Consider the following 14594-nt stretch of genomic DNA (forward strand, 5'->3'; position numbering starts at 1 on the left):
CTTCTCTCTTTTCCAAATTACATAGAAAGATGAAGAGTTCCTTGAAATAGCAGAAGCATTCAAAAAGAAAAAAACAAAAATAAGTGGGGGGGGGCAGATTTGGCAGAGGGGAAGAAGATGGGAGAGAGAACAAGAAAGAAGGAAAAAGAAAAGAATCACTGTTAATTAACAGAGATAAGGAATAAAAAAGTTTTATGAGTTTTAAGAAACAATGTCATAAAAAGGAAGGAAATTGTCCAGTCCTGGCAAGGAGATAACAGAATTTTAGAGACAAAATTGATCTCAACATCCATTCAGTAAAGCCCTTCTCAAAAATAATTCCCACTACAATATGGCCAATAATTTCTCATTCCCTGCCAGAAAAGATAAGTAGCAATAATTTTTTGACTCCTTTTTAAAGGGTACAAAGAATTAAAAGGGAAACATTGTGTACAGGAAAGAAAATTGAATTGGTAATAGGGAAAAAGGGAAGATTCAAACTCGGGCTCTCCACTTGCACTATTTTGGGCAAAGTACTTACTTCTCTTGGCCTCAGTTTCTTCTATAAAATAAGAAATTTGAACTAGTTGACCTTCCAGTCTAGGCTAAGATTCTATTATTGTGCGCTGATATGACCAAGAGCGAATTTAGTGTCTTTCTGAGTATGTGCATGTGTGATGTGATATGACATGTTGTGATGATATGATGATGAACCTCCTAAAGTTTATCGAGAATGACGAGTGCCCATTTATGGTTATTGACATAAAGGTAAATGATGTCACTAAATGGAACACTTAAAAAGCAACATAGATAGGATTATTATTTCTACTAATAAATTAAAATCCTTAACCAAACAGATGTTTGAATTTTCATCTCTACTACTGTTTGGCAGCATATGCATCAACAGATAATTTGAGAAGCATGCAGATATTTTAAAAACTGCTATTTAAGAATAGAATTTAGATTTCTGGATGTTTTAAATGTCTGAGATAAAAAAATATTGTGTAATTTTTTTTAAACATCTCAGCACTTAATAGGGAGAGTAGTCTAGACCTCTGGTGTAGAGTCTATTGCCTCTGGCTTCAAAAGAATTAGTCTCCTAGCCTAAAAACACTTGAGAACTGGATTTCGAGGTTTCCTTGCCTATAAATAGATTGCCACATTTATATCTCAAAAGTGTATTCATCCTCTACACATTCTGTTTTCTTGATGTTATTTACTTCTCTTCCTCCAAGATTATCCCTTTGGATTTCTGCATTTGCATTCCCACTTATTATTCTCTCTTTTTTTAGTTTTTAGTTAGATTTTATATCACTTGTTTTTATATTATTCCAATTATTTCGTCTTTGAAGGCCACAGATTTTTCTTCCACAATTTTCTTAAATCATTTGGAAATACTTAAATATGAATCTATTCTTTCAAATATATGGGGATTTTTCCTTTTATCTTAAAATTATCTGGAATCAGTTAGATGGTCTGGAGGTCTAATAGCCTTCCTGTTATTAGTATCTTCCCTGATAGTTTATCTGATTGTGTTCATCTAAAACTAAATTTTCTTCCCATAAGATCCTTGGTAATTTCAGTGGTTTAACCCCTTTTATTCTGCTCATTTTATGACTCCTTCCCCTCTGAAGCCAATTTTCCTAGGGGATGGATCTCATTTCTGTCTCAGCCTCCTCCCACATTAGGTAACTCATGTTTCACTGGCCTTATTATTCTTTGCCCCAACTGACTTTTAGAGGAACAGAACTGGTCACAGTTAGATGCCAATCTCCTTTGCTTCAAGACTGGTGGGAGGCTCATATATGCTTCCATTCTGTCCTTTTCCCTGTTGATTCTCAGGTTTCTGGCTGAGCAAAACAAAACATTCTAGGATTCTGGCACTTTGCAATCCTAATCAAAGCAAGACTCTACCTTGTGTTTTTCCACAGGGAGGACAGAGCAGAAATGAATTCTGTTGCAAGCCAATGGGCTGATTTGTGCAACCCTAGCAGAATGTCATGGCTAGTGTGGGAGGCAATACAAAGTGATAATGTTAGGAATAAGAAATTAAGGGGCAGCTAGGTGTTGCAGTAGATAGAGCACCGGCCCTGAAGTCAGGAGAACCTGAGTTCAAATCTGACCTCAGACACTTAATAATTACCTAGCTGTGTGGCCTTGGGCAAGCCACTTAACTCCATTTGCCTTGCAAAATACAAAAAAGGAAAAAAAAAGAAAACAGGAATAGGGAATTAGCTTTCTCTTTAGAGAGATAATCTAATTCATTTGGCCTCCTGGTGTCTTCGACCTAGAAATAGCTGAAATAGCTTTATCTCATGAATAATTTCTATTTTGGAGAGGTATGAGATGATCAGAGAAAATATGGAGTCCTCCATGTTGATTGTCCTGTGACCTAGCTATGGCTACTTTCTATGCATATTGCATACACAGACATATGCAGATGTCTCTTTCGTTAGAATAAAAGCATCTTGAGGTCAGCGACCTGGCCTCATTTAACACAATGCTCGGTGCATAAAAGTTCTTAATAACTGACCCAGTAAGAAAAGAGACTGTATGAAAATGGAAAAATTCTCACCCTTTGGACCCAAGAGCTGGTGTTCTTATGCTTCCACTGCTTATCAAGATCCTCTCCCTCCTTAGGTACTCTATCTCAATAGCATCTCATCTGGAGATACCACTCACACAGCAGATATACATCAGAGGCAGGACAGAGGTTCAAAATTTTGTCTTCAAATCAACACTTGTTTTTCATTCAATCATTGACTCTATTTGTACCCATCCTATGGTTGTCTTCTGAGCTCAAACTGATTTGATAGGCCAAAATCAAATAACTTGATCACAACCTCATATCATCATTTTGAACCTCTCTAAGCTGAAAGGACAAACAACAACTGTCCTCCTAGATTAGGAAAACTCTGCACAGATCACCCATTCCATCCTTCCCAAAATTGCAAAAAGTATTAGTCACTGAATCAACTTAGTCACAGAACACAGGCAAGAAGCAAATATTTGCATATCAGAGAACTTCTCTAAGCATAACTAGCTTGTTAGCAGCTGCTTTCATAGATTTGGTGAGCACTGCCACATTTACTCAGCTGGGCCAGGGACTTGCAAACATCAAGACTGGTTTGATGAAAATGTTGGGGAAATTCAGAAGTTGCTAAATGAAAAATGAAAAAAATTCCACAGGGTTTACCAGTAGGATAGTTCATCTATCTCTAAGAAGGCACTGTTTAATTCCAACAAGAGTAAAGTGCAAATGAAACTTAGAGATACAGAATTCTGAGGTCAGTAAAAAAGCAGATAAAATTCATTTTTACAATGCTAGTAACAATCCAAAGAGCTTTTATGATGACCTGAAGGTTATTGATGTGCAAAAGATCTATGCTGCATCTCAACTACTTGGTAGTGATGGAGTCATATTGATGATGACATAATCTTGAATAGATGGGTTTAACACTTCCATAGTGTTGTCAACAGATAACCAAACAATGTTGAATCCATTAACCATATATCTCAGGTTGACCATATACCCAATTCCTATCTAGCCAAACTTCTACCTAATGTCATTAGGCTTCTTTTATGTAGCAAAGCACTTGGTGCTAATTCTATTCCAGCTAATATTTACAAGACAGGGGGTGCACTGCTCATGCAAAAGTTGAATGAGATCTACATTATAGAATAAGAGGAGGCTATCCCCCAGGAGAGTTCAAGAATGCCCCCACTGACTATCTCTATAAAAGAAAATAGATTGTCCTTTATCAACAGGGGTGTTTCTCTATCACTGCTAGCAAGATTCTTGCCAGAGTCCTCCTTACAATCTGTTCCTTTGCTTGGAAGATTGACATCTACCCAAGAGTCAGTGTTAATTCAGAAAGGGCTAAGAAACAGTCATGATGTTACTGCTCAACAACTCAATAATAAATGATAAGAGTAGTACAGGTCTTTGATACTGTCAACTATCAGAGGCTGTGGAAGGTCATGGCAAAATTTGGTTTCCCATCAGTATTATATGCTAGTTTTATGATGGCATACTTGTATGGTTTCTAAAACATAGATGATCTTTTCACATTTTTCCAATCAAAAGTGAAGTAGGGCTGTGTGTGCTTGCTTCCCTTGCTTTTTAGTTTGATATTTTCAGCAATATTGTCAGATGTATTCTATGAGGATAAAAATGGCATCAAGATAAGCTATACACTAATGGTAAATTGTAATTTGGCAATTCTACAAGTCAAGACTAAAGTAGAGAGAATTGGTGCACAACTTTTTGTTTGCAGATATTAGTTGCAGATGACCTAATGCAACCTCTGAGCCTGAGATGCAACAGTATGATTGAATTCTCTGCAATTTGTGCCAACTGTGGCCTGACAATTATCAGTACAGCTGCACTGCACTATCTATATGTGAAACAATTCATTACAGCAAATAAAGGAATTTTGAATTCAACGAATAAGGTCCCTTACCACAGATGTTAAGGTTGAAACAGGCATTGTCAGAACTAGTTTAGGTTTTGGGGAGGTCCAGAGGAAAGATTGGGAAAGAAAAGCTAATACACTATCTACCAAACTGAAGATTCATTTATTGTATGACTGTGAAATCTGCCAACTTGAATCACTTTTATTTGAATTGTCTTGGAAAGATTCTGAAGCTTACTTGGAAAGATAGGAATCAGACTTTGAGGTTCTTTCCCAAAATGAATTGTCAAGAACTCAAACTCTACTGCACAAAATATAACAACTTCAATGGGCTGACAGCACTGTTCAAAAGTTCAGTGTGCATTTGCTGAAAAGACTCTGTTAAAGAAAACTTATATAAGACAAGTACCCACAAGAGATAAGAAGAAGTGATACAGGGATACTATGAAGGTGCCTCTCTCTCACATTCTCTCATTTTGAAAAAAATAAATTATTTTTAATTCCATAGAAAGATAATTTTCAACATTCTTCTCTTTTGCAAGCTTTTGAGTTCTGCATTTTCCTACCACCCTCCCTTCCCTCTCCATAGCACCAAATGATTTGATAGAGGTTGTAGATGTACAATCATATGTAATATATATCCATTATTACTAATGATGTGAAAGAAGAATTAGAAGGAGGAAAAAGCAATGAGAAATAAAGAATATAAAAGAAATTTTAAAAAGTCAATGTATTATGTTTTGCTCTATATTCAGAATCTATAGTTGCTTCTTGGGATATGGATGACATTTTCTTTAACCAGTCTCTCAGGGTTGTCCTTGATCTCTCAACTACTGAGAGAAGTTGCTTCCATCATAGTTGATCATTTCACAATGTTGCTATTATTGTCTACAATGTTCTCCCTGTTCTGCTCACTTCACTTAGCATCAGTTCATGCAAGTCTTTCTAGGCTTTTCTGAAGTCAGGCTATTCATGGGATTTCTTATGAAACAATAGTACTCCATAACATTCATATACCATAGGTTGTTCAGCTATTCCTCAATGGATGGACATTATGAGGAGTATTTCACAAAATTTCACAAATATATCTATTATTATAGATATTATATCTACTAGTAAACCTTAGCTTTGCACTAATTTTCTCCTTCCTTAATCCTTTTCATCTTAAATCTGTTTTTTTCCCTGAGATCAGGATTACCACCCATGCTAATTTTTACTTCTGTTGGAGATTAACATATTCTGCTCCAGTCTTTTGCCTTTACTCTTTTGCCTCTATCTCTCTGCTTCAAAGGTGTTTCTAGTAAACAACATATTAGAGAAGAATGGTTTTTGATCTGTTCTGCTATTTAGTTCAATTTTATGGGAGAGTTCATCCCCTTCACATTCAAAGTTAAGATTACTAATTCTACATTTCCCTCCATCCTATCTTCCCTCTCTTTGTACTTTTCTCTTTCCTTTCCCCTTATCCCCTCACCAGTGTTTTACTTCTAATTGCTGCATCTCTCAATTTGTACTCCCTTCTACCAATCCTCTTCCTTTTTCTTCTCCCTTTCCCCTTTACTCTTTTTACTTTAACTTTCCCTTGCCCTTTTATTAGCCCTAACTTCTCCTTTCTTTCCCCTTCCTCCCTACTCTCCTGTAGGGTAGGATACATTTCTAAAATCATTTGGGAATGTATGTTATTAACTCATTGAGTCAAATTTGTGATGAGTAATATTTACTTGATGCTCACACTCTCCCTTTTTTCCTATATTAAGTTCTTTGTGTCTCATCATGTGGTACTATTTAGCCTCTAATGTGTTGTTCTTCTGGTATAATCCTCTTTTTCATGTCTTAATTGTTTCATTTGTCTTATACCTATATCCTCTGTCAAAGTATACTCCTTTTATCTGTCCTGATGAAGTACAATTCTCAAAGGCTGATTGATTGATTTATAAGCATCACATAATAATCCCTTCATACCAATGCCTTTTGTCCAAGTACCCTTCCCTCAACTATTCCATTAGAAATGCAGTTCTCAAGACCCATAAGCATCATCAAATTATAATCAACTTATACCTACACCTTCTTTCCAGTTATTTTTTCCTTAACTCTCCCAGCATAAACACAACCCTCAAGAGCTAAAAGTTAGATCAAATTACAATTTCTACCCACATACTCTAAGTATGCTCTAATTCTCAAGAGTTACAAGTATTATCTTCCCATGTAGGGATGTAGACAAGTTAGTCTTGCTGACTAACTTTTTTACCTTTTTCCATTTACCTTTTTGTGCATCTCATGAATCTTGTATTTGAAGATCAAATTTTCTGTTCATCCTGGTCTTTTTGAAAGAAAAATTTGAAAGTCTGAAAGTCCTCTACTTTGCTAAAGCTTATCTTTTCCCCTAAAAGAATATGCTGAATTTTGCAGGACAGTGGATTCTTTGTTGTGATTCAAGTTCCTTTGCCCTCTGAAATAACATATTCCAGACCCTCCAGTCCTTTAATGTTGAAGATGTTAAGTCCTGTGTAATCCTGAATGGGACTCCCTGATATTTAAATTGCTTCTGTCTCCTTTAGCTAAGAATTATGAAATTTGGTTACAATATTCCTTGGAATTTTTAATTTTAGGGTCTCTTTCTGGCAGTGATTGATGAATTCTTTCAAAGACTATTTTATCTCATTCTAGGATTTTAGGGAAGTTTTCCATGATAATTTCCTGCAATATGTGGTCCATGATCTTTTCCTGATTGTGGTTTTCAGGTAGACCAGTAATTCAAAAATCATCTCTTCTGGATCTATTTTTCAGGTAGGTCATTTTTCCTAAGAGGTACTTTTCATTTTCTTCTATTTTTTCAGCGTTTTGCTTTTGGGGGGGATGAAATCTTGATGTCTCTCTCATCAACTCAGTTTTTGATTGTTCAATTTTAATTTTTAGAGTTTTATTTTCCTCAGTTAGCTTTTGTGTTTCTTTTTTATAAGGTGGTCAGTTTTAATTCCAGTTGGCCATTTTAATGTTTAAAGGAATTGATTTTTTTTTCCACTTAGTCAATTTGCCTTTTAAAAGTCTTGTTTTCTTCAATCTTTTTTTTTATAACTCTCCTGCTTGAATTATATATGTTCTCAATTTTTCTTCTTCCTCTCTTCTTCTATTTTTAAAATCCTTTTTTAGTTCTTCCAAGAGGTCTTTTGGATTTGAGACCATATAAACTCTTTTGAGGCATCACATGTACGCATTTTGCTTTACCCTTCTGAGATGGTGCTTTTATCATCCCTATCAGAAGAGTAGCCTTTTGTGGTTAGTGTTTTTGTGGGGTTTATGCTCGTTTTGATACATGAGCTCTGTTCCTAGGGCACAAGATGTATAGTCCCAAACTTTTTTGTGCTGGGGGCCAGGGTCTGGTGTCTGGCTGACCACTTGCCTAGGACATTGCCTATGTTTTGGTAGCTAGTAGTTTGCTCCTTGCATTAGGCTAGCCCAGTCTAGTCCCACTTTGCACTTGTATTCCAAGGGCTTGAACTAAAGTCTTCTCAAACTTAGCTTGCTCAGCCCAAATCTGAGCCTCACTATGGCTAAGAGCATCCCACTGGCTTTTCAGCTCTCCTGTCTATGATCCCCTTTTAACCACATAGAGCTCTACTGAAACTTTTCCATAATATCTTGAGTTGATAACTTGTTTCACTCTTGTATTTTGTGATTTCTGCAGCTTTAGTGTCTATTCAGATGTTACATTTAAAGTTGGTTGAGGAGTGAAAGTCTTTCTTAAAAACTCAGAAACTGTGCAGTATGGAGGTACTTGTCAGGCCTACCATGGCATGACCTCATCAGAGAGGGTGATGTGAGCAAGATAGGATGGAAGCAGGAAATGCGAGATACACAAATTTTGAGATGTGCAATAATAACAATTTAGAATAACAAATTAGAATAATATTTAGAAATCATTTATTATGCCAGGTTCTGTGCTAGGGACTTTGCCCAAATTATCTAATTTAATCATCACCACAAAGATATCTGGCAGAGACTATTATTCTCCTGATTTTAAAGTTGATGAAATTGAGCTAAGCAGAAGGTAAGAGATTTGCCCAGGGTCACAGACCTAGCAAGTGTCTGAGGTTTGATTTGAATTCAGGCCTTTTTATGTTCTATCCATAAATGCACTTCTCTGTGTATATATGTGTGTGTATATATTTTAAAACTTATCAGCTAAGTGTCTATGTACACCTGTATACACATGTATAACCCATGTATGTTTAAATGATCATTTGAAGAGAAAACTCTGACAACAACAGAAATAAAGAAGAGATTCCTATAGAAGGTGATCTATGAACTAAGCTATGTTAGGAACCAGGGAGGCTTCATTCTCAGGAGGTAAAATGTATAAAGTCAAATTCAGGATGTGGCACAGCAAACAGTGATCAGTATATAAAGTGTGTAATGTGAAATAAGCCTTGACAGGAAGGTGAGAATGATAACACTAAGGGTTTCAAATATTAATCTAGAGAGGTTGTATTTTATCATGAGGGGCATAGGCATCCTCAAAATATTACTGAACAGGAGAGGGAAATGGACAAACTTGTTTAGGAAAATGATTGTGGAGGGTATATTGAAGAAGGGAATACAAATAAGCAATTAATGAAAAAGTCTGAACTAAGATGGTGGTCTTCTGTCTAACTAGAGAGAAGGGAATGAATGTAAAATATGCTGTGGAGTCAAAATCAAAGATTAAAAAAATCCTTCAGTAATTAAGAAAATTCTTTACTAAAACTAAATACAAAGCAAACTTAATTATAAAAGGAAAATTATTTCTCCTGTACCAAAATAAAAATTGAAAGGCAAAATATATCATTTAAAGTATACCTAATAAAAGAATACAGATCTTAAATAGGTGTTCTCAAACAACTCTTACCTCTAGCTCTTTGGTTAGACATAATTCAATAAGAAGTTTGAACATGCTTGTGCTCTGGTGGCTGATGATGTCTTTCTATATAGACTACAAAGACATGGCAAAGATATCAGAGAAAAATAGCTGGAAATGGAAGCTGTAGAGAGGAACTTCAAGGGAAGGTCAAATCCTTGCTGTCTCAAAAATGATGTTTAAAAAGGACTGTGTTTAGATTGAGTTTGGCTTCCTCTATGACCTCATTAAGGAAGCCCAGAATCATAGAATGTTTGAACTAGAAGAGTGACTAGTGCCCAAATTAATGATTTTCTATAAAATGATATGAGCTGCAAAGAGATTAGTGACTTCTCAAGATTTCTTCTATGTTTATTTAATGGTGAACATGATGATGTCAAGCCTGAAGGTAGATAGGTGAGCTTCAGAGATGGGATAGGAACATCTTCCTTTGAGAATGAAAGGAAGAATGGAAAGAAAGATACAAAAGTATGTTGACATAAAAACAAGGGTAGATGAAATAAATCATCCTAGACTGTCCATATTTTACAGGAAGATGGGCTGAGTCAGCAAAACTGGGAGAAAAGCAATAGGATTAAAGTATTTAAGGGATAATAGAGAAAATCTAGAATAATTGCTATGGGAATAATTACATTACAGAATAAAATGATATTACTAAAATGACAGCCAAGTATTAATGAGGGCCAAACTAAAGTTTGTGAAATGGTATAAAAGGAACAAACATATGCATGTAGCATTCTTAAGGAAAAAACAATTCAGATAATGAAAAAATTATAAATGAATAACTTTAAGGAAAGTGAAGTTACAACTTTGTAGATAAGCATACTTATTAATCTGAGCTGCACTATGGCCAAGAGCCTCCCACTGGCTTTTTCAGCTCTCCCATCTACGATCCCCTTTTAACCACCTAGGACAGAGCTTTACTGAAGCTCTTCCACAATATCTTGAGTTGATAACTTGTTTCACACTTGTTTTTTGTTGGTTATACAGCTTTAATGTCTATTCAGATGCTTCATTTAAAATTGGTTGAGGAGTGAAAGTCTCTCTTAAAAACTCTTGTTAACAATCAAAAAAACACACTAAAGACGCTCCTGAGATCTCCATGATAATCCATTAAAAACTATCATAGGACCTAGGGCAGAATCAATATGGGTGACAATGAGTACCATAAAAACTAGCTGCATTCCTTTATAACTTGCGTGGTCCTCAAATTCCACCAGTCCCACTGTTTTTGACTATCATATGGGACCATGGACAGATATCTGCTCTTCTAGCTTCATGATACACTACTTTCTCAGAGATTATAATCAATTTAACCTTACCTTGCCTACTGAAAAGAGGGTATCAATCAATGTTTGTAGCTTGACTCAGAAATACTGTTTTCCAAGAGGCAGGCTGCTTAGGTGGAAGTTCCTTTTTTGTCTAACTGCTCTTCCAGCTACCCATCCATTATCAGTCCCATTCCTCTGGTGTCCCTATCTCAGTCTTGGCTTTCACCCTCTAGAAATTACATTCTGCTATTAATATACAGCCCTTCACATTTAAACAGTGCCTTCCTCACTCAAAAAGAAAAGTAACTTTTTAAACATATCCTGTAGTTACTTATAATATGCACATGCCATTTCCAACAAGAAAATGTAAGCCTCTTAAGGGCAAGAACCATTTCCCTTTTCTAAAGGGCAAGAACCATTTCCCTTTGTCTCTGTATCCTCACCTAGCACCATATCTGGCTTACAAAGAACTGTTAAATTGAGCTGAATTGATATGCCAGGTTCTAAGTATACAACAATTAGAATAACTAACAGTCTCAAACCTGTCAGTGAGTTTGGGGATGTTTTCCCTAAGCATGCAAAGACGTTCCCTGACCAAACAGACAGATGTAAACAATTTGTTCCAATGCCATGAAAGTAGCTTAAGGAGGCCAGTAGAGTACTTAGAGCTTGGTCAGCCATCAAATATGCCAAGGTGAACATTCACTGTATCCAAGGTCATTGCCTGTCATCTTGACTTTTGTACTACCCCTGGACTTCAATGACTCAAAAAAAAGAGTGAGGTTGAAAGCTGGTGTGGCTCTGCTTCATCTAAATCCAATTCACATGCAAGTCAAGATATCATCCTGTGAGATCAATAGTCCTGTGAGCTAATGAGGGCCAGAATTAGGAAAGAGATTGTGAATGGAGAAAAGGGAAGAGAGATTGAGGGAGCCACCAAGTCTTAATAACTGGTGAAATATGAGAGATAGTAACAAAGAGAAGTATTAAGAAAAATTCACTTTATTAAGCTGACCGATCAAAATGAAGATGAAACCAATGCAATGCAAAGTCTAAGTCTATCAGTGCTGACAATCTCCTTAGAGCTGACTAGGTGCTTTTCTTATCTATTCTTTTAGGTTCAGGCTTGGGGAAGAGTAGAAGCTATTAGGATCTCAGAAGTACTTCAGAATGCTCATCATCACCTCTATATCAAAGACAGAAGAAATTTTAATAGTAAAAATAAAAATTTATATACTATTATGTCATTTTACTTATAGTTATGAAACAATCTGTGGAATCACTGAACTTTAGAATTGGAAGGAACCAGAGTTCATCTAAGTTCTTGTACTTTGCACAAGAAATCTTCACAGGTTTAAAGAAATCTCTCTTTTTTGTTATCCTTAGCCTTGTGATGAGGTTTTATCATTCCTGGCAATCTTACAGATTTTTGCCATTCTTTTGAATTCTCTTTGTTTGCTTTATACCCCTTCATTTTTTTGGTTAAAATTAATTTAAAATCAGAGCTCCTCAGAGAGGAGCTATAGCTACAGCTCTTCAGTTGTATGCTTGGTTTTTTAACTACTTCCTCATTAATAGGCTTTTACAATTTAAAGCACCATCTTTCACTCTTGAACCATGTTCCCTTTTCCTCTTTCCAACAACCTGATTATGGCTACCTTTCTCTAATTATTTTTACATAGCTCTTATTTTTATATACCCACTGAACTGTTTAGTACATGACAAACATTTCTATCATGTGGGTTTTTCTTGTTTTGTTTTTGTTTTTGTTTTTTTTTAGTTTTTTGCAAGGCAAATGGGGTTAAATGGCTTACTCACGGCCACACAGCTAGGTAATTATTAAGTGTCTGAGACCAGATTTGAACCCAGGTACTCCTGACTCCAGGACTGGTGCTTTATCCACTATGCCACCTAGCCGCCCCTGGGTTTTTCTTGTTAAGTAAAATAAACATATATTTGGTTTGGGGATATGCTAAAGTTGTTTTACCTCTTATCTCAGGAACCTGGACACTATGTCCTGTTTCCAAATTCCTTAATGTTGTCTGAAGTCCTGTAATCTAAAGAATAAAACAGATATTTGTAAAGTTATGTTTCTTGTATTATTAATAAAAATTAAACACATGACTTTAATAGACATAACCTAATCATAAAGTATCAAAATGGATTGCAATGCTTATCTAATTTCAAAACTTCAAGGATCTATAACTACCATCAATATGGTAATCTTTCCACTGATTTAAGCTACAATCATCCTAAAACACAGTAGATAGTAGAGAGGTGCTATAGTTGAATTAATCCATCATCATTATGGGTATAATGATAATGATGAGATTCTCCAAGTTTCAAATACACAATATATAACTTACTAATTTATAAATCTAGATTTTATTTAGGTAGGGCCTGTTAGAGTTTATATTCATGTGGTACAGCTTCTGAAAAAACAAGGTCATCTCCATACAATGATGATATCAGAGTAGTACTTTAATGGAGGTTATTCATTTATCCTTGATTAATTATATAAAGACATGAAAAATGAATTCTTTATAAAAGTGCCTTTAGTAAAAAATAATTTATATGATTTTATGAATCAAACAGTTTTGCAATTCCTAATAATAGCTTACATTTATCAAATGCTTTAAGGTCCACAAAGTACAAACATTATCACATTAAATGCTCAAAAAGTCCTGTAAAGTACCTTGTACTAGTATAATTAACTCTTTTTTATAAATGAGAAAACTGATGCTCAGAAAGGATAAGTGACCTTCTTCTCATGGTCATATGATTGAAATTCACAAAATAGGATTTGAACTCAATTATTTTGATTCCAAATCCAGGACTTTTCCACTATATCACACTGCTGGACATTAATAACATAGTACTTTGCTTTTATAAAGCTGTTTCTTTTGATTTTAAAATGACATATAATTTACTTCAATTAGTCTTATATCTATAGAAGAGGCAAATATTACTATTAAAAGTTTTATCCTAGATTTAATATTTTCATTTAGATACTCTGCCCACAAAGGCTCTTAGTTGAATTAAATATATTTTATATTAAAAATGTTTTGATTGGTGGAATGGAAATTAAACCATTCCAAAATAATACTTAAGTTTTCCCCAATATTTAAAAATTTCATTTCTCTAATGTAGAGAGAGCTATGCCAAGACAACACTTTCATCCATTTTATTCTACCTTTCTCCTTATTATAGCCTATCACTCATTAGCAACCTTTTTTCTTTATTGGTGATTATAATTTCATTACTTCAAAGGATAGATTAGTTTTCATAAAATGCCCTTCTTTCTATCTTTGGAAACCAAAGTATTTCATCAAATTTTTAGTGATTTGTAGATCAGAAAAATTCATTGGTATTTCTGAAATCTAAAATTCCTTTCTAAAGTCAAATTTTTCTATCACTAGGAATAAAAGAGATGGTAAGTTAAATTTCTGATTATACTTTCAATAATAAGAGATCAGCTATCCACACTAGTTTATCTGAAATAAAGCAAATCCTACTTAAAATTGACAGTCTATATTATTATGTGTACTGTATTTATTTTCCTTATTGACATATTATACTCTTGATTTTATTCCTAATATACTTGAAAAAGAACAGTCTTAGAAATTTAAACACAATGATTTCTTGCTAGAGGAATGTATGAAAGAAGTTTGTTTAGACAGTTGCTAATAGTTCTAAAAGAGAATTCTTTATTCGCTACATGACTTGGGTTCTAAGGAAGAAATACTTAGGGATCAGAAATAGGAAAAAGAACTGATTCCTTATGTAGATTCCATTCTACATTTGAAGGATTTGTTTTCCTCAGACAGCTTTCTTATCTCCTTTTCCATCTGACCACTTCTGCTTTTTAAAGAATTCTTCTCCTCAATAATTTTTTGAACTGTTTTATCCATTTGACCTAAACTAGTTTTAAATATGTTATTTTCTTCAGCATCTTTTTTGCATTTCTTTGACTAAGCTGCTGACTTTGTTTTCATGTTTTTCCTGCATCTCTCTCATTTGTTTTCCCAATTTTTC

At 34.8% G+C, this 14594-nt stretch overlaps 1 protein-coding gene across 1 annotated transcript in view; it reads right to left on the reverse strand.

The window, feature by feature from the left end:
• SPAG16 (sperm associated antigen 16) overlaps nt 1–14594 on the reverse strand; it is a 1328678-nt gene that overhangs the window by 1226501 nt on the left and 87583 nt on the right. The window contains exon 8 of the mRNA XM_074191443.1: nt 12547–12616. Within this exon, the coding sequence (XP_074047544.1) occupies nt 12547–12616 (70 nt within the window). The remainder of the gene's footprint in view (nt 1–12546; nt 12617–14594) is intronic.

Source organism: Macrotis lagotis, chromosome 6, assembly GCF_037893015.1.
Source record: "Macrotis lagotis isolate mMagLag1 chromosome 6, bilby.v1.9.chrom.fasta, whole genome shotgun sequence".
Lineage (NCBI taxonomy): Eukaryota > Metazoa > Chordata > Mammalia > Peramelemorphia > Peramelidae > Macrotis > Macrotis lagotis.